Source organism: Myotis nattereri (assembly GCF_964212035.1).
Source record: "Myotis nattereri genome assembly, chromosome: 1".
NCBI lineage: Eukaryota > Metazoa > Chordata > Mammalia > Chiroptera > Vespertilionidae > Myotis > Myotis nattereri.
In genome coordinates this window covers 11,225,131-11,249,808 of record NC_138075.1, presented here as the reverse complement: position 1 = coordinate 11,249,808, position 24,678 = coordinate 11,225,131, and the positions used below count along the sequence as shown (strand labels likewise).

Genomic DNA, 24,678 nt, shown 5'->3' with positions numbered 1-24,678 from the left:
AAACCAAAAACAGTACTGCATTCCTGGGGGGTTGCCGAGATGACAGCCACCATCAAAGACTTGAGAGAGGAAGGAGTGGTGGCCTCACCACGCCCCCATGCCATTCGCCTATTTGCCTTGGGCAGGAGACAGAGGAATCTTGAAGAGTGACAGTGGCTTATATGTTTCAACCAGGGGGTGAGTCCAATGCAGCTGCTGTTCCAGATGTGGTTTCATTGCTTGGTACAGGGTATGCTGCCGTTGACCTGGCATATGCCTTTTTCTCCGTCCCTGTTCGTAAGGCCCACAAAAGGAGTTGCTTTCAGCTGGCAAGGTCAGCAGTGTCCTACCACAGGGGTATATCAACCCTCCAACCCTATATCATAACTTAGTTCTCGAAGACCCCGATCACCTTTCCCTTCCATCAGATATCACACTGGCCCATTATATTGAGGACCTTATGCTGACTGGACCTAGTGAACAAGGAGTAGCAACTACTCTAGACTTATTGGTAAGACCTTGTGTGTCAGAAGGTGGAAAACAAAATTCAGGGGCTTCCTACCCTAATGATTTCTAGGGGTGCAGTGGTGTGGGGCAATATCAAGATATCCCTTCTGAGGTGAAGGATGAGTGATTGCATCTGACCCCGCTGACACCCAAAAAGGAAACACAACGCCTAGTGAACCTCTTTGGATTTTGCAGACAACATAGTCCTCGTTTGAGTGTGTTATTCCAGCCCATTTAACAAGTGACCCAAAAACCTGCTGTTGAATGGGGGCCAGAACAAGAGAAGGCTCTGCAATAGGCCCAGGCTGCTGGTTGAGCTGCTCTGCCACTTGGGCCATAGGATCCAGCAGGTCCAATGGTGCTTGAGGTGTCAGTGGCAGATAGGGGTGCTGTTCAGAGCCTTGGCAGCCCTGATAGGTGAACTGCAGCATAGGCCCCTAGAGTTGTGGAGCAAAAGCCTGCCATCTTCTGCAGATAACGACACCCCTTTTGAGAAACAGCTACTGGTCTGCTACTGGGCTTTAACAGACTAAAACACTTAACTACGGTCCCCAAGGTTCATACAGCCCGAGATACCCATCATACACCATACATTATGCATGAAGCTATAAAGTTGGGAGTGCACAGCAACAGTCCATCCTCAAATGGAAGTGGTATACATGAGACTGGGCTGGAGCAGGCCCTGAAGGCACAAGTCAGTTTCATAAAGAAGTAGCCCAAATGTCCATGGTCCCCACTCCTGCTACACTGCCTTCTCTGTGCCAGCCTCATGGGAAATTCCTTATGATAAGATGACAGAGAATGAGAAGACTCAGGCCAAGTTTACCGATGGTCCTGCATGATAACGCAGGTGCCACCGGAGTGGACAGCTGTAGCACTGCATCCCCTTTCTGAAACATCCCTGAAGAGCAGTGGGGGAAATCTCCAGGGAGCAGAGCTTTAGCAGTGCACCTGCGTGTTCACTGAGCACTGGAGAAATGACCAGATGTGTGCTTTTATACCAATTAAAGCCAGCAGTTTGACTAGATGGTCAGGGGCTTGGAAGGAACATGATTGAAAAATTGGTGACAAGGAAGCCTGGTTGACAACAATACTTGGAAGAGGTATATGGATAGACCTCTCTGAATGGGGAAAATATATGAAGACATCTGTGTCCCATGTGAATTCTCACCAAAGGGTGACCTCAGCAGAGGAGGATTTTAATAATCAAGTGGATAGGCTGATCTGTTCTGTGGATACCTGTCAGCCTCTTTCTCCAGTCAACCCCACTGCCACCCAGTGGGCTCATAAATAAAACGGCCATGGTGGCAGAGATGGAGGATACACATGGACTTCGACTCACCAAGGCTGACCTGGCAATGGCCACTGCTGAGTGCTCAATCTGCCAGCAGCAGAAACCAATACTGAATGCCCGATACGGCATCAATCCCCAGGTGAACAGGCTGCCACCCGGTGGCAGATTGACTACACTGGCTACTGCCATTATGGAAAGGGCAGAGTTTCACTCTAACTAGACTAGACACATTCCACACAGCATTGCTTCTGATCAAGGAATTCAATTCACAGCAAGTGAAGTGCATGATGGGACCATGCTTCTGAAATTCACTGGTCTTACCATGTTCCGCACCAGGTGGAATTATGACTTGTCACCATCTCTGTCTGGAGATTAAGTATGGTGTAAGTATGATGCAGCCCACGGACCATACAAGGCTCGTGAAATCATTTGGTGTGACCCTGCCAAGGCATTATGGGTGAGTTAATTAAATCCTTGACCAAATATAGCAGGCTGATTTTTAAGTTGATAATTTTGTAGGGATCTCAACTTATATTATAAATATTCAAATGGCCCTTGGTAGAAAAAAGATTCCTTAACCCTGGAAGGAGATGCATATGGCTGCCAAGCCGACAAGGAGTGAATCGGCAATGATTAATTTTTAAGTGTCACATGACTGGGCCACAGGTTGCCCAGATTAAACGTTATTTTTGGGTGTGTCTGTAAGGGTGTTTCTTCCTGAGATTCGCATTTGAATCCCCTCCTTAATGTAGGCGGGCACCATCCAATCCCTTTAGGGCCTGAATAGAAAAGAGAAAAAAAGAGCTTAACTTGGGACACTGGTCTTCTGACCTCAGAACCACTGGCTTTCCTGGTTCTCCAACTTGCAGATGGCAGATCGTGGAACTACTCAGCCTCCATAACTGTGTGAGCTAATTCCTTATAATAAAGCTCCTTTTATATGTCTCATTATTTCTGTTGCTCTGGAGAGCCCTATGATAGTCTATTTTTAGCCATTCCAGTGAGTATACAGTGGCATCTCATTGTGGTTTAGTTGCATTTCCCTGAAAACTAACGATGTTGGTCATCCTTTCATGTGCTTATTTGCCACCCAAAGATCTTTACTGGTTAACTGTCTGTTTCAATATTTTGCCCATTTTTTTTTAAATGGAGATTTTCCCCCTTGAGTTTCAAGGGTTTTTTATTTGATTTATAATTTTATCCCAGGTTGTGGCTTGTCTTTCCATTCTCTTAACAGTTTCTTTTTAAGACCGAAATTCTGATGAAGTCTACTTTATTAGTGCTTTCTTGTATGGATAGCACTTTTTGTGTTGTATCTAAGAAATCTTTACCTAACCCAAGGTCATAAGGGTTTTCCTTTATGTTTTCTTACAGAAATTCTATAGTTTTAGGTTTTACATTTAGGTCAATGATCGTTTTTAGTTTATTTTCCTATATGGTGGAATGTATTTATAAAAGTTCATTTCTTCCCCTCACCCCCACTCCTATGGTAGCCAATGGTTCCAGCATCATTTATTGAAAAGAGTATCTTTTCTCTACCAAATTGACTTCGCACCTTTGGGGGAAAAATCAGTTGCCTATATCTGTGCGGTTCTATTTCTGGCCTTTCTATTCTATTTCATTGAATATTTGTCTATCTTGATACAAACACCAGTGTCCTTTTAAGTATTATAGCTTAAAAGACTTAAATCAACTCTGGACTACTTTTTCAAAGATGATTTAGTTATTCCTGGTTCTCTGCATTTCTATATGAATTTTAGGTCCAGGTTGTCAATGTCCAGCAAAAAAGCTACACTAATAAAAGAGAAAGATGCAAATTGACTGTACCTCGTGACACCATCAGCCAATCAGGAGTATGCAAATTAACCCAACAAAGTTGGTGGGTTAATTTGCATAGGTAGGCGCTGAGCGGCCCGGGGCAGGACGCTTGTGTCATCGCCATGGCGATGATGCAGGTGTTCCACACCACCCCAGCCGCTCTGGGCCTCTGGGCAGCGTGGGAAGGCTGAAAGGCGGTGCGAAGGCAGTGCCAGCAGCCAGGGGAAGGAAGGCCCATTCTTGCACGAATCTTCGTGCATCAGGCCTCTAGTAAATAAATAAAAGAAAAGTCTGCTGGGATTGTGATTGTGGTGAATTTATAGATCAACTGGGAGAGAAACAGCATCTTCACTATACTGAGTAGTTCCTGCACTGTGTGCTTCTCGCTACTTCACTGAATGAATACTTCTGCAAAGTTTGGAACTTCTCTCTCTGCAGCTTTCTCCTCTCTGACACTCTGCCTCAAACTCTCGCTGCCTTTGTCTTCCTCGATTCTCAGCTCCACCTCAATTCTCCCTGCGCTGTAGCCTGGACACTCTCAAGGCAGTAAGCTGGGCAATAATAGGGCTCACCTCATAGATTTTCCATCTCTCATTGTTCACTGTCCTTCACTGCTAGATAGTCAATATCTTCAAGATTGTTCTTTCAGATATTTTGCTCATTTTAAAAACTGTTTCAGGCAGAAAACTAAATTCGGTTCTTGTTATTCCATTTTGATAAGTGGAAGTCTCAATTTTTAATGTCAAATCTGCTCTCAAAGTTGTAAAATTCAAGAACAGGACAAAAACATAACTAGTAATTAGTAGAATGTTTTATCACTGTTGTTTATTTGTTCATTAATTCATTTCATTCCAAAAGTATGTATTGAATTCTGCATAGTAAAGCACTGTGCTGGCTGGCACCTGAGCATACAATGCTAGGATCAAAGCCAGAAGTGCCCTTGCTCTCACAGAGCTTACAATCTAGTGGGACATACAGACATTAATCAAATAATTATAAACGAAAATGTAACAATGCAATTGTGATAACTGCTATGAAGGAAAGGAATAGAATAATGCTATGGCAATCTACAAGAGGGTGATTTTATGGTATTTGTTTCTATTGAGCCTCTATACATGAGCTAAAAAATATCACTATTTATGTTAAAGTCACAAAGAAATTATAATATGTATACAGTGGGAAGAAAGTGTCCATCAAATAAACTTCAATATATCATGTATCAAGACAATATGCTAAGTGCTTTGGAATACACAAAAATCATGACACTCTCCCTATGAAACAGAAGATCAATCCGCGCACATAAAATATAAAAAAATATAAAGGTTATATATCTACATCCTATATGATTTTAAATGGAAATTAACTACTTAAACCTAATTTTGTCTATCCCAATTTTTTTAAATTATTTTTTTTTCCATAAGCCGAATTACAGAAATTGGATGAGTTCCTCTGAGGTAACAATACATTGATTTTATTTTGTTTAAGTCTTACCTAGATATCTCAGCTTGGGAATTCTTCTCCCCATCCACAGTGAAAGGAGATGCTCCAGTTAGTAGTTCATACATTAGGACACCTAAACTCCACCAGTCAACTGCCTACAAAATAGCAATTTCATTTGATAGAATATTAACTAACATGTAATTTATAAGAAAGAAAAATGAACAAAATAAAGCTGTATATTTGGCAAATATTTTGAGAAAAAGATTTTGTACATAGCTTTTTGTGCAAGGAGTATTAAATTAGCTCATGCAAGACATTTAGAGAACAAATATCCAGGTATCCTCAGTACAAAATTTAAATGCGTTCTAGTTATTTTATAAATAGTAATGGTTTCACTTTGGTTAATTAAAAATAAAAATTTTAATTTAAAATAAATTTTGAAAATCTTAAGTAAGTGAAATCTTTGGATTTATGATATAGATGGGGGGAAAGTACCACTTATCATTTTTTTTACCACTTATCATTTTTATTAATTATTCAGCTCCAATAAATATTATACAATTACTTACAAGTCAAAGAACAGAAATAAAACAGAAATAACCACCTAATCAATTCCTCTTATAGAACCTATCATATAAAGCTAGTCTTCATTGTAGGAAGCATGATGAGATTTTAAATAATGTAAAACAAAATGTGATCTAAATTGGAAACCAATTTATATGTGTAGTTATCTGAACTGAGAACACAACAAATTACACATAATTTAAAGAATATTGATATACTGAAAATTATTTCTTTTATAATTATGCAAATCAAGATTTCAATAACAGTTGAATATAAGAGCTTATGCCAATGAGATATTATCTGGATGCTAAAGTTTTAAACTCTCTGCTTCCAAATTTGAAGGGTAAGGTTTCATTCAGAAAAATGATGCAAAATGTATGAGCCTAGAGATACTTTAAGGAAGATTCAGAGCAATGACACAGAAAACAGGCTGAGGCAGACTGAAAGCACAAGAGTGAGTGCCAGCCTGGCACGGCAAGGAGCACGTGGTATACATTATATCTCATTTAACCCGAAGTCATCAAGGTGTTCCATGAACTCCCACTGACCTCGCTGTATTCTGGACCTCAGGTATGTAGCAATCCTAGGAATAATATAAGGTTTTCTTTCCTACAAATTGGTCCCAGTAGGTCTTAGAAGGTAATTTAAAAATTTTCATAGTTATAAAGGCCAACCAAATTTCCCAATAGTTTCAAAGAATGCCTTGACATGAACTAAAACAGCAATTTAATTCTTTTCTTTATACAAGCAGTTTTACTGCCATCTGAGTCAGGAACCTCAGAATGTTCTGCCTTTTGATTTGAAACCAGGCTCTTAAATTGATATGGCTCTACACTAAGATGTGAAAACTTGAAGAATAGGCTTTAAATATATGGTAAGTCATTAGCAAATATTCTCCACATTTAAGACAGTTAGACTGTATATGTGGGGTTTGAAACGGGATGTGGAAAAGGGGACAGTGAAAAGCAAAAAATAGTCAGAATCCCTATTTGGAGAAAGTTATTAATAAAGCAAAAGTATTAAAAAAGAGAACTGAACAGGTAATACAGACAGAAAAAATATGTGACCTAGATTTTATAGCATAACTACTTAGAAAGCCTCTTCATGTCCTTCATTTTGCACATACAAAGGAAAGTGAGGAGGAAAAAATTAAGCTGTTTAGAGGACTTAGGAAAACAAACTTAGACTATCTTGAATGCTTTATTAAAAAGGATTATTTTCTTTCTCCAAGCATTGTTACAATGATTATTTCTGTTGAAGAGATAATCAAGAAAGCCTCCAGCCCTAACCGGTTTGGCTCAGTGGATAGAGCGTCAGCCTGCAGACTCAAGGGTCCCAGGTTCGATTCCAGTCAAGGGCATGTGTCTTGGTTGTGGTCACATCCCAAGTAGGGGGTGTGCAGGAGGCAGCTGATCCATGTTTCTCTCTAATCGATGTTTCTAACTCTCTATCCCTCTCCCTTCCTCTCTGTAAAAAATCAATAAAATATATTTAAAAAAAAAAGAAAGTCTCCAGTATTTCTACAAAGTTAAAAGCAGAAACTGGGAATAAGAAAGCAGGAAAGATTCCCTTTTCAATGATCTCTTAGAAAGCAAATATTAACCTAAGGTGAAACAGTCAATTATATGTCCCATATATTTTCCTAACAAAAATCAATAATGCCAATAAGCACTGTCCAAAACCATCCAGCGTGACTCCGACAGGAACAGTGGACAGTTCATGCATTCACAGACATCTCTGTATTGCATTGTGGCTCAGCTGTGTCCTCAAAGAGCAGGTCCCATGCAACAGAAAATGAATGATTTTTGTTTTAAATAGAGTTACTGGTGCTTTGCTCAAGATACAGATTCTTATTTGAATTAGTTGCTTTTGAGGTTTCTTTCTATTAGAGTTATCCTATAAAACAAAAATTATCCTCACCAATAAAACCTAAAAAAAGGGAAATCTATTTCTATTATCTTTTTCCTTCTAAACACTAGATATCATGATGTGTTCATGTACACAAAGCAAAGGAGAGAAAAAGTAAAAATAAGACACCACCAGAATGAGACTGTTGAAGAGATTATACCTAAGTTATAAACGAGGATTCTCATATATATTTTATTGAGATATATTAAAAAGTGTCAAAAATAGAACATACCTTGTCATGCCCCGAATCTCCTCCTCTGATGATATCTGGTGCCATGTATTCAATAGTGCCACAAAACGAATATGCTCTTTCAGCCTTAAACAAACAATCAAACAAAAGGGGATTTGATTTCAAGCTGGTATGACGAGTGACAAAAAGAGAAGGTTCATAATACATGTCAATGATTGAGATTAATTACAATGTACAACAAAGGAACATAATGGCAGAATCTACTAGACAGACCCTTTTCTCACCAGGATAGACCAGCACTTACACAGTATGAGTCCTGGATAAAGGAAGATTTCCCATGCCTGAAACCCACCACCATTCATTCTCCCGTGCAACCACCATCCACTGAGGAATCCAATCATTCACTCTTCTTCTTCTTTTCTTTATGTGCACAGATTTTAATTATTGGTTTCTTTAACCATTCTTTTCTATAAGACTATAAACAGTCCAAGTAAGATAACATGAACTGTCTAATACTTTACTATGGATGACTTTATATTTCCACACTAAAGGCCTGGCGCATGAAATTGTTCGCGGGTACGGTCCCTAGGCCTAGCCTGCGATCAGGGCCATCTTCCCCAGCTGCCGGCCCCGCCCCCCGCCCTCCGCCACCACCCACCCTGGTTCCCCGTTCGCCATCGGCAGTGATTGGAGCCTGTGGGGCCCGGGGGGGGGGGGGGGGGGGCGCAAGAGTTCGGCCCATTCTGCCCACTCGCCAGTCCCGCCCTCTGCTGCCACCCACCCCGGTTCCCCATTTCCCATCTGGTGATAGGTGCCTGATGGCCGGGGGAGGGACTGAGAGGTCGGCTGTTCCTGCCCGCTTGTCAGCCCCATCCTCACCGCAGGTCGCCCGCGGTGTGTGGGGCTACCGTTGGGGTGGGGGCCTTGGCCTGGTGCCGCCCGCATCCCCCACCACCCACCCTGGGTCCCCATTTGCCATCGGCAATCAGAGCCTGCCAGGTCAGGGAAAAGGACCAAAAGGTGGTCAGTGCATCTCATAGTGACTGGTTGAGCGGTCATTCTGGTCATTCTGCCGTTATGGTCGCTGGGCTTTTATTATATAGGATAGGCAAGACTGGGAGAACACTAGAAAACTTGGAGGGGGGAGGAGGCCAAATGCTAAGAAAGGGAATACTAAACCTAAAGATAAAAAAGAAGGAAATTTTCCTACCTCACCATCTTGTCTAGTTTGGCACTGAAATCAGAATGTTTAGTGATGATGAACAAACTGTTTTTAAAGCTTTTTTCACCCTAGCTGGTTTGGCTCAGTGGATAGAACATCGGCCCTTGGACTGAAGGGTCCTGGGTTTGATTCCAGTCAAGGGCATGTACCTTCACTGCAGGCTGATCTCCATCCTGGTCAGGGCACATGCGGAAGGCAACCAATCGATGTGTCTCTCACATCGATGTTTCTCTGTCTCTCCCTTTCCCTTCCACTCTCTGAAAACCAATGAAAAAATATGCTCAGGTGAGGAGTAACAAAACTCTAAGTAAATAAAGGAAGATTTTCTCTTAAAGAAAGTTGTTTCTCCTTTGTAGAATTTTAAAAAGGACTAATTTTATATAGCACGCTAAAAATTAATTTAAGAAACTGAAGCCATTTAAAAAATGACCAACTGTGTCAGACTCATCCCAACATAAAAAGAATTAAACTAATGCAGATATGTTAAACGGGGATAAAGAATTCCTCTTTAATAATACACATTTGTATGGCTATATCTGAAACTTTTAAAGGCACTTTGGTGCCATTAAAATACTTTTTAAAAATTATTTTAGAGCAAGCTCTTCAATTTATACTTTCCTCTTCTTTCACTAACAAAGGTTAAGAAAAAGAAGCATTCCTCTTATTTACCATTTTTTAATGGAAAGAACTCCATTCTAGCAATGCTATCGAAGTGGTAGAAGTCCCCTATTCTGTTGGCTAAAAGTTAAGCCCAGAGATAATGAATGTAATAAATTTATTTAAACACTGTAATAATAAATGTATTAAAACTACTTAATACTTAATTAAAACACACATATATATAAACAAAAATAAAATATGTTCTATAGTTCATTTATTTCTTTTTAGGTGCTATGTAAACTGAAAGATTACTATTCACCTAGAAACTAAAAGAAATAATTCCATTATGCATAGATCTGAAAAAAAATTTTTGTTTAGCTGGCAGAGTGCTACTGGATAGCTAATATAAATCATATGTCAAATGTCATTAACTCTCTGCTTTATCATTTCAATACCAAATGTTAATTTTTTATCAAACTATTGGAAAGAATAAAGCCAAATAAAACGTATTTCATATAAACTTGTGTATAAAAAGTAATAAATAATTTTTAACATTTTGTTACACATGCTTATTTATACAGGAAAAATGTATTAAAAAGCAGTAATCTGTTCACTGAATTATTAAAAAAAATAGAAAATTACTTTTTAAAAAAACAAACTTCATAAAACTTAAGCATGGTTTTAGTTAATATGCTATTTACTATGTAATAACCCTTTTTTTGATATTAGGCAAACATCACTATGTAGATGACATAGAAAAACACATAAATATTACTAAGCCATAGTATTTATCTTTATACTTTTAAGACACCTTTAAGACATTATATGCTAAGCCCTGGCCAATGTGGCTCAGTTGGTTGGAGTGTCTCCCATGCATTGAAAAGTTGCATACTGGATTCCCCGTCAGGGCACATACCCAGGTTGTGCATTTCATCCCAGCTCGGGGTGTATGCGGGAGGCAACTGATTGATGTTTCTCTCTTTCTCTCTCTCTCTCACCCTCTTTCTCTCTCTCTCTCTCACCCTCTTTCCCTCTCTCTAAAGAAAAAAAAAAACAATCAGTAAAACATATCCTTAGGTGAGGATTTTAAAAAACACACAAAACATTATATGCTACATCAAGTTTAGTTATACAGAAAAAAAAATTCTCTAAACTGGTTTGTGAGTAAAAAGATAATGGGTTTTGATTTATTGACTTTCTAGATTTTTATTTAGAAAGTACTCTTTTTAGCAAATACATATACATTTTCATTTATAGGAAACACCATTTTGAAACTGTATTTCCTTCTAAGTATGAGACAATCATTACATTTCACAAACTGAAAGTTATGAAAATCTGTACTCTCTTCTTTAAAACACTAGATATTCACAAGATTAGTGTACAAAGGGTATGAATCATACAGATTTCATTGATTAGTGCCAGAAAGACTTCCCGTGTCTTACTTTTCTGACAATGAGAACTATGCAGCTCAGTTCTTTATTGTCTTGACAGAGAGGGAGCTGAGAACCACACTAAATGCTAGAAGATATTTCCTCCACCTTCCAGCTCTCTCTGAATTCACTTTAGCTTTTTGTGTTTGTTTTTTTAATCATCACCCAAAGATATGTTCATTGATTTGAGAGAGAGAGAGAGGAAAGGAGAGGGAGGGGGAGAAACAGGGAGAGAAAGACATCGATATGAGAGAGAAACATCAATCAATTGCCTCTTGTTCTCACCTCAACTGGGGATTGAACCCACAACCTAGGTATGTGCCCTGACCGGAATCGAACCTACAACCTTTGGGATGATGCTCCAATAAACTGAACCACCCAGTCAGGGCTAGCTTTTCTGTTTCGTTTTGTTTTTTGTTTTTGTATGTGTGTCTACGTTAATAAATAATACATAATTACAGTGGGGCCTTGACTTACGAGTTTAATTTGTTCTGTGACGGAGCTCGTAACTCAAATTACTCGTATGTCAAATCATTAAAATGAACGAGTGAGACACGTGATGCTGTGATGTTGTGGCGTTCACTGTGACGTTCGCTGCGTCAACTAGCGGTGGGGTATCTGAAGCTGGCTCGTAACCCGAATTTTAGCTCGCAACTCAAAGCAAAAAATCGGCCGAGAGACGGCTCGTATCTCGAAAAACTCGTTAGTCGGGACACTCGTAAGTCAAGGCCCTACTGTACTTATTTGATGGAAATTCTAGGAGACAGAAAAATGAAAGTTTAAGTGTCGGAAAGCTCCAATAATGGAGGAACAGTAAATAAAGGCAAAGCATTCCTAAGTCTCTCAGTGTGTATTTCTAAAAACACTGCTGTTCTAGCCCCTTGCAATTCTGTATCTGCTTCCTCGTCCTCTGCCTCAATGGAAGTGTTCCACCCTCGGAGTTCTGACTTTCAGAATAATTCCAGTCATTCTACAAGACACCAAACTGAAGTGGTGTGACAGGCGATGGTTTCTAGTGGGAGGCAGGAAAGAATACAGGGGCATATGTTAAAGCTACCACAAAGTTAAATATTGTGAATGAGAATTGCCTTAATGTGTGTGTCTGTGTGCACCATCCTGGCAGATAATACGGAATAGTTATACTTAAGTGACCAGCTGACCAAAGAGGCTTCCCTCTTCCTTAGACAGAAGAATCAGATCACACTGGATAAAAAATGGCTTTCCTTCTAATGAAGAATCCAAATAGGAACTCAATTGCCAAACTCTCAAGTATTTCTCAATAAACACTAGATTAAATGATTCCTAGTTTCTATTTGCTAATGTTTTATCCTGCTCTTACCTGCTCATTATTGATAAACATGTGAGTTAAATGTAAATTACCAATGAAAAGAAGTTGTTCCACATCCTGTGTTTTTTCCACCCTAAATTTGAAAATTCTCACAACTATCTGGAATGTTTGATTTTAAGTGACTATCTCATTGCTAATCATCGATGACTTTGTTCACAATACAGTAAGGGTAACCCTCAGGTGTCAGCCATGAAGAGGGAGCCGAAAACCAGCAATGTAGGCATCCAACCTATGCTACACGCACAAAGGGAGAAAAGGTAATTCGTTACAGGCTTCAGCAATCCAGAAGCTTGACTTTGGATACCCTTATGAGAACAAAAGATGAGGCCCTCAGCTGAAATGGGGTGGACTGGAATTAACACCCTTGTGTAAACCTTGGAACCTAAGAAAGTTGAACCCTTAGTAAGTGTGAAGTCTAGAAAAATGAAATTCACTACCAGCATAGGTTTGTTTCAATTTGGGCCCTAGCTTAAAAAACAAACACTCCTCTTGTGAAATCAAAGTGTTAGACTTGCATATTTTGTAGATTTGGGACATGAATTTACTCTCCCCCCATGGCATGGGGAAAGTGAAAAAATCAGTGATACTCTGGAACCAGAGAAATTCCCACAACTTAGCAGTTCCAGAATTCGCATGAATAAAACCCTGGAGGCACAAAATTACTAAACAAGTAAACTAGAGTCTATAAATACAACAAAAAGAAGACTCCATAAATACAACAAAATTATTTTAAACAGAACAATCTACACTAAAAAAAGACAAACATGCAAATTGACCGTACCTTTGCTATGCCTTAAACCACGCCCACCAGCCAATCAGAGTAACTATATGCAAATTAACCCAACCAAGATGGCGGCCGGCAGCCACAGAGCTGGAGCGAGCAGGAGGCTTGGTTGCTCCAGTGATGGAGGAAGCCAAGCTTCCCACGGCCAGCTGTAGCCTCCACAAAAGGCAACAAAGTTTCAATTATAGAAGCTAAATAAACCCCAGATACCTGCTTTCAGCTGGGCCGTGGCCACGGAGCTGGAGTGAACAGGAGGCTTGGTTGCTTCCCGTGGCCAGCTGTAGCCTCCGAAAAAGGCAAAAAAGTTTCAATTATAGAAGGTAAATAAATCCCAGAATAAAAAAAAGAAAAAGAAAAAAAGGGCCAAAACCGGTTTGGCTCAGTGGATAGAGCGTCGGCCTGCGGACTGAAGGATCCCAGGTTCGATTCCGGTCAAGGGCATGTACCTGGGTTGCGGGCACATCCCCAGTGGGAGATGTGCAGGAGGCAGCTGATCGATGTTTCTCTCTCATCGATGTTTCTAACTCTCTATCTCTCTCCCTTCCTCTCTGTAAAAAATCAATAAGATATATTAAAAAAAAAAAAAAAAAAGGAGAGGCTGGGAGCTTCCGTCGCCAGGGGGCTTGGCGAGCCTGAAAACGGCCCTCAGCTCCTCACCCAGACTGGCCAGGCACCCCAGCAGGACCCCCACCCTGATCCGGGACACCCTTCAGGGCAAAACAGTCGGCCCCCACCTGTGCACCAGGCCTCTATTCTATATAATACAAGGGTAATATGCAAATTGACCCTAACAGCAGAACAACTGGGAATGACTGGTCACTATGAGACACACTGACCACCAGGGGGCAGATGCTCGATGCAGGAGCTGTCCCCTGGTGGTCAGTGCGCTCCCACAGGGGGAGCTCTGCTCAGCCACAAGCCAGGCTGATGGCTGCCAGGACAGCGGTGGTGGCGGGAGCCTCTCCCACCTCCTCAGCAGCACTAAGGATATCCGACTGCAGCTTAGGTCTGCTCCCTGCTGGTAAGTGGACATCCTCTGAGGGCTGCCGGGCTGCCAGAGGGATGTCTGACTGCCAGCTTGGGCCTGATCCCCCAGGGAGTGGGCCTAAGCCAGCAGGTGGACATCCTCCAAGGGGTCCCAGACTGCAAGAGGGCACAGGCCGGGCTGAGGGACCCCCTGAGTGCACAAATTTTTATAAGTAATCTATAAAAGACCAGTATGTTGTAAAAGAGGAAAGATATGAATGAAGGAAAGTATCTGTACAACAATATAGCAGCACAGGAAAGATTAGAACGTATGAGAAAGAATCAAATAGAACTGTATAATTGAAAAAAATATATAGTAATAAAAAATAGAGTAAACATAGTAGACACAATGAAAGAATTTGTAAAATAGAACATATACTTGAGAAAATTATCCTGAATGTTTTAAGAGTCCCAAGCAAACTAAATAAAAACATATTCATAGGTGATGCATTTCTATAGTGGTTAGAAGAGTGTTTGCCTTATAATAATTCACTATACCATACTTTTGGTTTTTGTTTTGTTTTACTTCACAATAAAATTTTTTTTTAAAAAAACCTAGTCCATTCCTAGATATATCTATACCCAGTGAAATAATCATTAGATATGCAGGGCAAAATGAAGGCATATTAAGACAACGACAGAATTTACAATTTACTGCTCCTTGTTTTAAAAACACCTAAAGGTTGCACTTCAGAAATAAACTAAACTCACAAGCTAAGAGTAAGATGTAAGAAGCAACAGTGAGCAGAGGAAACAGGTAAATATGTGAGAAAATCTAAACAAGTATTAAATTTATAAAATGAAAATAATAATTATACAATAATGATTAGTTTGAAGAAAGAGAACATAAGGTAGGACTAAAATTATAAATAAGTAATAATATGTAAAATGAGATGGATAACTGAAGTTAAAACAGTCCAATGTTCTTGAAGTGGTCATGACAATCATAGACATAATGGTTCATTTTAGACTCTATTAAGTCATTATATAATTTTAAAATGTCAGGGTAATAACCACTAAAAGAACAGAAATAGGATATATATATATATATAACTTCCCTCTAAGGATGAATATATAATTTCATACTCTTAGAGGGAAATAAAAGAAAGTAATCTTAATCATTTAAATAGAAGGCGGGAAAGGAGGGGGAAGAGCAAAGAGAAATTATGGTAAAAAAGAAAAACATAGTAAAATAAGAAAAATAAAAATACATCAGTAATCATAATATACAGATTTAACTCACCAGTTAAAAGACAGAAACTCTCTGGATCAAAAACAAAATCCAGCTATATGTTATTTATAAAAGGCATACCTAAAACATAATGACAAAGAAATATTGAAAGTAAAGAGATGGAAAAAGATATATCAGACCAGCACTAACCAATAGAAAGCTGGAGTATCTTATTAATAGCAAGAAAATAAACCTTAAGGTAAAAAGAATGATTAAAATTGGGTAGGGTCGTTACATAATAATAGTAAAAGGAATTCACCAGGGGAATAACTTTATTCCAAATCTGAATACCCTCAAAATTTTTTGAGGAGACTTAACCTATATAAGCAAAAATGGAGAGATCTTCAAGAAGAAATGGACAAATCCACAATCATAGTATTTTAACATATCTCTTCTATAACTGACTGGTCAAGCAGGACAATAATTAGTGAAGCTATGGAAGATATCCCAATGTTTATAAATGTATACAAAAATTTTCTATCTAACAATTAGCGAATACATGGTCTTTTCAGATAAATGTAAGACATTTATAGAAATTAACCAAGTAGTAAGTCACAAAGCAAATATCAAATACCACAAAAATAAAAACATATATTTTGTTCTCCAAACAGAAAGCAAATTAGAGCTCATTTACAAAAAGATAACAAAAAATCCTATGTATTTGAAAACTTAAAAACCTATTTGTAAGTAATTCATGGCCCAAAGAAGAAAACCACAATGAATATCAGGTTATTAGAATAACAATAAAAATGCTATATGTCAGGACTTGTGAGCTATATCTAAAGCTGTTCTTACAAACTGAGTTTTACTTTAAAAGATTAAATACTAATGAGCTAGATTTCCAACTCAAAAGTTCAGAAAAAGAATATGAAAGAAATTCACAGAAAGGAATGAAGTAACAAAGGAACATCAGAAAAGAAATGGAAGAAATAAGAGGCTTGACAAAGTTATTTTTGGATGAGAATAATAAAATGGACAAATCTCTAGCAAACAGATCAAGAAAACACAAAAGTTAAACTCCAATTTAAGAAGTTTCTTCCTTGGTTGACAGTTTTGAGAGAAAGATTATATAATATCTCTATCTCTTTCTCTAACTGACCTCTCTCCTTTTCATCCTCTTCCTCTTGGAGCCTTTCTCTCACCATTTTATAGTGATTAAAAATTTTAATGGAGAGACAAATGGATGGATGGACTGACTCACAGACAGACTAAAGAAAACTCAGAATCCCACATTCCCTTCTAGCTAGTGTCCTGTGCTTCTCCTTTGTCAGTGTTGGTCTACACACTCTCTTGACTTACCCACATGTCTCCCACTTCTGAGCCTACCCCAATTTGGCTTGCACCCCTACCAATGGACTAAAACTGTTCTTGCCAAGGTCACAACTGACTTCAACTTTAGATCTTTTCAGTCCTCATCTTACTTGACTACCTAGTAGTGTTGAACTGGAGATTGCCTCTCATCTTGGCTTCTTCGCGCCACGCTCCCAACACACACACACACACACACACACACACACACACACACACACTCTCTCTCTCTCTCTCTCTCTCTCTCTCTCTCTCTCTCTCTCTCTCTCTGTATTTTGTAGGCTTTTCCTCTTCCACCTCACAGTTCAATCCTCAGCTCCTCACAGTTCAATGCTAGGTACTCTTCTGTCCTATGTGCTGGTAATTCCCACATATATATGGCCAACCATGAGCTATCTCCTGGGCTCCAGATCTAAACATGCCAATAATGTATTTCCACTTGACTCTCTCATAGGCTCCTCAAATCAACATTTAAAAACTGAACTAATCTCCCCCCATCTAAATTCTGTCCTCATTTGCTCTGGGAAATATATTTCTATTTAATTTTCAGGAATTTATTTTTACACATGCTTGAAGTTCCTGCTCCTGGTATAATACTCATCTCTGTGTATTTCTTAATTTAATAATTTAACAAATATTTATTGAGTACCTACTATGTGCCAAGTATTGAAAGGCCCCAGAAATATAGTGGTGAACAGCAAATTCCTTGCCCTAATGAGCCTGTATTCCAGAGGTATTCATCAAATATTCATATAATTACTAAATGGCAAGTTACTTATTTAATTATGACTTATTTATAATATTTAATTTTGAGTTATTTAATTATGAATTGTTCCCAGATTACATTTTGCTAAACTGGATTATATAAAGATAAAACTGATTTTATTTTAGAAACCTTAAAAATCTTTTATATGATAAGGAACACTTTACAAATTTGATACTTTTATGGATGTGTTCTTTTCTCAACAACAGATTTTGATAAATCCCTTCAGGTTCTGAGAAGAAAACATTTCTAAATATCCGTCAACTAATATATGTCCTTCATAGGATTTTTTGAGAGTACAGTTCAGCAAACATTTATTGAGTTCTTACTGTGAGTCAGACAGTCTACTAGGTATTGGATAGAAGATTCTAACTGAAGACTTTAAAAACATTCAGAGCATCTGTTCTTACCTATATATAAAGAAACTAGAGGCCTGGTGCATGAAATTTGTGCACTCGGGGATGGGGGGGGGCGGGTCACTCAGCTCAGCCTGCACCCTCTCACAGTCCAGGAGTCCCTCAATTGATTGCCCTGCAGAGGGAGGCCCCGCCTACCTGCCGCAGCCCACTGGTTGGTGGCCAGGGCCGCCCTCTGTGGGGCAATTGTGGGGCCATGGTGGGGTCTCCCGAATAATCGCATCGCACCCTCCTTGGCTGGCCTGGTACCAGTGTGTGTCATAGCATGGTCGTCAAGACGGTCATTCTGCTGTTTGGCTGTTCGATCACTTTGCATTAATATGCTTTTATTATTATAGATAATGTCAAGGTGATTCATTTATGTGTTATCAATTACCCTATTCTTAAATATGGTATGTACAGTCTGTTGTCATAATTTAACATTGAGCACTTAAAAATTTTCATAACAGATTATTAAAATGAATCTGCATGTAGTTAAATAAAACTAGAAGTAAAATGACATCCTAAACAACTCAGTGCTCAAAAACTATGGCATCTAATGAGAATACCTTTCCTTCCCTTGAAGAGCAGCTGTTGACATGACCAGCAGAAACACAAGGCTCTCTTGTGAGGAGTCACCTGATTTAGCCACATAGCATAGCTGACTAATTTGTATTAAAATCCAACAACTCTGATCCACGTTTGATTTCTGTTTATTTTTGGTTTTGTTACTAATATTTTGCTGTTACCAAGGGCCAACATCTGCCAAATGATCAGACACAGGTACCCACAAATACGGGATTATTAAGTGATTCTTTCCCTTGTATTACCAGAACATAGAGTTAATGTCTAGCACATAGAATGCCCTCACCAAATTGATGGAGTGAATGAGTGAATGTATGAATGGTTCCTACACTGAAAAAAGAGATAGAAGAAGATATAAACAAGTGGAAGAATATACCGTGTCCATGGATTGGTAGAATTAACATCATTAAAATGTCTATACTCCCTAAAGCAATCTACAGATTCCCTATTAAAATACCAAAGGCATATTTCACAGATCTAGAACAAATACTCCAAAAATTTATATGGAACCAAAAGAGACCCTGAATAGCCACAGCAACCTTGAGAAAGAAGAACAAAGTTGGAGGGATCACAATAGCAGATATCAAGTTATACTACAAAGCCACTATAATCAAAACAGCCTGGTACTGGCATAAGAACAGGCATATAGATCAATGGAACACAAACACCAGAAATAAACCCAAGCCATTACAGCCAAATAATACTTGACAAAGGAGGCAAGAACATACAAAGGAGTCAAGACAGTCTCTTCAATAAACGGTGTTGGGAAAATTGGACAGATATATGAAAAAAATGAAACCAGACCACCAACTTACACCATACACAAGAATAAACTCAAAATCGATAAAAGACCTAAATGTAAGCTGGGAAACCATAAAAATCCTAGAAGAAACATATGTTCAGACAACTCTTGTAGCAATATGTTTACAGATACATCTCATAGGGCAAAGGAAACTAAGGAGAAAATAAATAAATGGGACTACATCAAAATAAAAAGCTTCTGCACAGCAAAAGAAACCATCAACAAAAGGAAAAGGAAGCCCACTGTATGGGAGAACATATTTGCCAATGATACATCTGATAAAAGGTTAATATCCAAAATATATAAGGAACTCATACAACTTAACAAAAGGAAGACAATCCAATTTAAAAATGGGCAAAGGACTTAAATAGACCTCCAAAGTGACCATACAGATGGCCAAGAGACATGAAAAACTACTCAAAGTCATGACAATGAGGTATTACCTCCCACCTGTCAGAATGGCTACCATCAACAAATCAACAAATGACAAGTGCTGGCAAGGATGAGGAAAAAAGGGAACCCTAGTACACTGCTGGTGCGAATGCTGACTGGTGCAGCCACTGTGGAAAACAGTATGCAGGCTCCTCAAAAAATTAAATATGGCCCTAGCTGGTTTGGCTCAGTCAACAGAGCATTGGCCTGCGGACTGAAGGGTCCCAGGTTTGATTCCAGTCAAGGGCACATGCCCGGGTTGCAGGCTCTATCCCCAGTAGGGGGCATACAGGAGGCAGCTGATCAATGACTCTCTCTCCTCATTAATGTTTCTCTCTCTCTCTCCCCCTCCCTTTCCCTCTGAAATCAATCAATATATATATACTAGTAGCCCTGCACACAAATCTGTGCGCCAGTAGCTCACTGCCACCCTCCAGTAGCTCTCCCTGCCCCCTCCCCTCACCCGCCCTCATAGCTTGCTGCCCTGCCCCCTCCTGTAGCTCTCTGCTGCCCACTTGTAGCTAGTAGCTTGCTGCCGCCCTCCTGTAACTCCCTCCACACCCCCCCTTCCCCTTATAGCTTGCTGCCCTTCCCCCTTCTGTAGTTCTCTGCTGCCCGCTTGTAGCTCGCTGCCCCACCCTCCTGCTGATCCGTGATCTGGTCGTTATGCAATCGGTCATTACGCTTCACAGCATAACGACCATTTGCATATAACATCTTTATTATATAGGATAACATATATGGAACTGCCATTTGACCCAGTGATCCCACTTCTAGGAATATATCCTAAGAAACCAGAAACACCAATCAGAAAAAATGTGTGCACCCCTATGTTCATTCATAGCAGTGCAATTTACAACACCTAAGATCTGGAAACAACCCAAGTGCCCATCAGTAGATGAGTGGATAAAAAAGCTGTGGTACATTTATACCATAGAATACTATGCAGCAGTAAAAAAGGATCTCTTACCCTTTGAGACAGCATGGAGGGACCTGGAGAGTATTATGCTAAGCGAAATAAGCCAGTCAGAGACAGACAAGTATCATATGATTTCACTCATATGGAATCTAATGAACAAAATAAACTGATGAACAAAACTGATCCAGAGATATAGAAGCATGGAACAGACTGCAAAATCTCAGAAGGCAGGAGGGCAAGGATCACTGGATGGGAAGAGATCAACCAAAGAACTTGTCTGCAATATAAGCATAACCCAGGGACACAGACAATAGGGTGGTGAAGGCCAGGGGCGGGGAGTGGGGTGGATTGATGTAGGTTAGAAGAGGTCAATGGGGGGAAAAGGGGACATATGTAATACTTTCAACAATAAAGATTAAAATATATATATATATATATATAAAGAAACTGTGACATCATCACAAACATGCTTCTATGGCCTGGGCTGGGCTTGTCTGGTCACAGGTGTCTGTAGGCAGATGTGGCTGGGCCAGTTCACTGGTCAAACCAACTGCTGACTGCACCTGCAGACTTTTGTTCTCCGTTTCTCAGAGAGGAATCCTCCTGTCTAGAAGCCACGGTTTGCAGAGTGAAGGGCAGAAAGAAGCCCTGGAGTTCCATAGTTCAGTGTGTCAACTTTCCCTTCATCACTAGCTTCCACATGGTGTCCTCACCCTCAGCTGTGCCTACTGCCCCAGAACCCACAGTCTGTCCATTTACCTTTTCCATCTTCCATGAAGGTAAGAAAGGCACACTCGCCTCTGTGAATGGGGTAGACATGAGATCTGGGGGCTACCTGCTTCTCATACAGACTTCCAACCAAACCTCCTGTGTCCTGTTATCACCTGCTCCCCTACTTTGAGGGGTATCTGGTGTCCCTAATTCTTGATCCTCTCTGGGGTCAGAGATGCATTAGCCTGCTTTGGTGCTTCTCACATCACTGGCTTAGGAATTCATTGTGATTAAAAAGGCCAGTTTAAACTGAAAACCAAGGAGAGAGAATAGAAATGGACAAAAGAAAAACCCATTCCAAGAAAGATGATTCTTTAATACAAATGAATATCGGTTACAACTAATATTTCTGCTGTCCATCTTCCAAAATCTGATTGATATTTTCTTCTCTCCCTTTTGAGTGCATGCCTATTTTACTCCTTGACTTTTACTTATAGTGGGGTTTCATGAGGAAGCAAATCTATAATAATAAAAGGGTAATATGCTAATTAGACCAGACGTCTTTCAGATGTCCTTCCTGATCAAGCCGGGGCTGGAGGGAAGCCAGCCCGGGTCCCAGGTGCCAGAGGGAAGCCGGTGCCGGCAGCTGGGGGAAGGGAGGCCTACTCTTGCACAAATTTTTGTGCATCGGGCCTCTAGTGTTAACATACTTAATCAGTCATATTTTACTGAAGTTGCCACTAAAATTTTTGCAAAGAAGAAAAAGCATTAAAAATCAAACTTTGAAGTATATTTCTCAAAAATTCATCTAATCTATTTTATAACTATGATTTTTTGTCAAAGATAATATATTATTTTAACCAGCTTCATGAGGGCAGACACTATTTCTATTTTATTCATCATCATATTATCTAGTACTTAGCATAATAAGTGGTCAACAAATATTTGTTAAATAAGTAAATTGAGTGGATATAGATATGATTTAAAAATTGGGATCTTTAGATTTTATAGTTTCGGAACTTATCTAATTCACCTAGGGCTGCTTTAGTAATATTCCAAAAAGCAAGCAATCAGAAACGGAAACGCCTAATTTGGAACCCAATTATGATGTTTCAAACAAAGCCCTTTATAGCAAAAATTTTACTGTGATTCTGTATTCTGTACCAGTAATTTCTCAGATAGTAATGAATTGGCATTCATATTTACTTAGTTATCCCAAATAACTAGTAGTGTAAAAATATAATTTTTATTACAACTGCTACAAAAATATTTAATTACAGCTAATAGATGTACAATTTTAAATGTCATTAAATGTACTTGTAATATTGAATCAACTCTAATCAGTATTAAAAATGCAAAGTCCTCCATATTTAAAATCTGCAGATGAGCTATTACATTTTAGTTCATATGAGAAAAAAAACACCACCACCAAACCCAGTAAGTTTATTAAAGAATTAAGTCTGGTAGAGTCTTCTCTTTCTTGTCAAATGAATTCAAAGGGCGATCACAACATGCCCCGTCCTACTCTGGAATTACAATGTAATTGCATGTGCTTTGTTTCCTATTCTCTACTGGCTACCACCTAAGCCAGACTTCTCCTAAAGGCCCCAAAGGGTTATTTAAATTTTTTAGTTATATTTGATGGGGAAAGTTAAATGCATAATTTTGTTTTGCTTTAAACTGGAGAATTATGATACACTCATCAAAGATTTACTGCAATTCTAACAGGATGGTTCCATGGTAATTTTGAACTAAAAATCTTTATAGTCATCCATGCCAAATGCTCCTTGAGGCAAATCAGCACAAAGATCCATAATCCATATGGTACTATCCTGTTAAATGCTTACTCCATAGCTAATTTTTCATCACTGTTTATATTGTCATTACTAACTTTAAATTAAAATATCATACTCACTTCATCAGCCACAAACTCCTTACTCAGGCCAAAATCTGTCAGCACCACGTGGCCGTTAGAATCAAGCAGAATATTCTCAAGCTTGATGTCACGGTATATAATCCCCAACTGTGAAAACAGATAAATGTGCATTTAAAAATAACAATTTCCAAAAGTCTTTATCTACCTTAAAAACAAACAAACAAAAATAAACAAACAAAGCATTCTCAGGATGTTATAATGGGTCTTAGTCACTGAACAGGGCAAATGTAAGTCCCTCCATCTCGGGCTCATATGCAGGGTTCCCCGGGCCTCTCCCACAGGTCTCCGTTCTCTGTGTAGTGAGGGTCCATCCCTGCTGGACCTTCTGTAGAGTCTCCCCATGACCGCTGCTGCTTCCTGTCTCTATTCTTGTCACAGCTCCCATCCTCACCCCAGGTGATGTGTAGGTGCTCCCATCCTCACCCCAGTGATGTGTAGGTGCTCCCATCCTCACCCCAGTGATGTGTAGGTGCTCCCATCCTCACCCCAGTGATGTGTAGGTGCTCCCATCCTCACCCCAGTGATGTGTAGGTGCTCCCATCCTCACCCCAGTGATGTGTAGATGCTCCCATCCTCACCCCAGTGATGTGTAGGTGCTCCCATCCTCACCCCAGTGATGTGTAGGTGCTCCCATCCTCACCCCAGTGATGTGTAGGTGCTCCCATCCTCACCCCAGTGATGTGTAGGTGCTCCCATCCTCACCCCAGTGATGTGTAGGTGCTCCCATCCTCACCCCAGTGATGTGTAGGTGCTCCCATCCTCACCCCAGTGATGTGTAGGTGCTCCCATCCTCACCCCAGTGATGTGTAGGTGCTCCCATCCTCACCCCAGTGATGTGTAGGTGTTCCCATCCTCACCCCAGTGATGTGTAGGTGCCTTCTTGGCCAGTTCGTGTCCTTCACCTCCCTAACGGCGTCAGCATGTTTCCAGACTAACCGGATCCCACAATGGTCACTCCTTTGTTTTTATTCCCACAGTTCTTCCAAATAAACTCCCATTTTTGTCTCCTCCTGGGAAAATCAGTGCTGGAAACTATATCAAGACTAATAAAACTGGCTTTGTGTTATACTTCTTTGTATTTACCTTTTTAGGGTAGGAAGATTAAGAGAAACTTAGCCGAGATCTGACCTGCTAGATTATTTCCACTCCATATCAAGTACATTTATATTTAGGATTCATCATGTTCTCTTATTTTTGTGTTTCTGATTACCCTGTTTTAATGATAATGAATGTTCATGGATTTTCCTTTCATAAACAAAATTAAAGCTTTCACACAAATTAAAAACTCAATTTACTAAGCTTTCCCCTCAGAGCTCTGTATTTTGTTAGTTTGTTAGTTTTCACTCAGGAATTTATGGCCTTCTCCACCATCATTTTCATGCCATAAAAAGCTACATCTAATACTCCTAAACATAAAATAAAAAGGTATTTTCTGCCTATTCCTGGGCCTGATTTGGTTCATGTATAAAAAGATGTCCTTCGTGAA

General features: G+C 39.5%; 1 protein-coding gene across 1 annotated transcript in view; it reads right to left on the bottom strand.

The window, feature by feature from the left end:
* RPS6KA5 (ribosomal protein S6 kinase A5) overlaps positions 1 to 24,678 on the bottom strand; it is a 132,273-nt gene that overhangs the window by 34,465 nt on the left and 73,130 nt on the right. The window contains exons 5-7 of the mRNA XM_081097434.1: positions 23,172 to 23,279; positions 7,743 to 7,826; positions 5,090 to 5,193 (exon numbers count right to left, since the gene is read on the bottom strand). Of these exons, the coding sequence (XP_080953560.1) occupies positions 5,090 to 5,193; positions 7,743 to 7,826; positions 23,172 to 23,279 (296 nt within the window). The remainder of the gene's footprint in view (positions 1 to 5,089; positions 5,194 to 7,742; positions 7,827 to 23,171; positions 23,280 to 24,678) is intronic.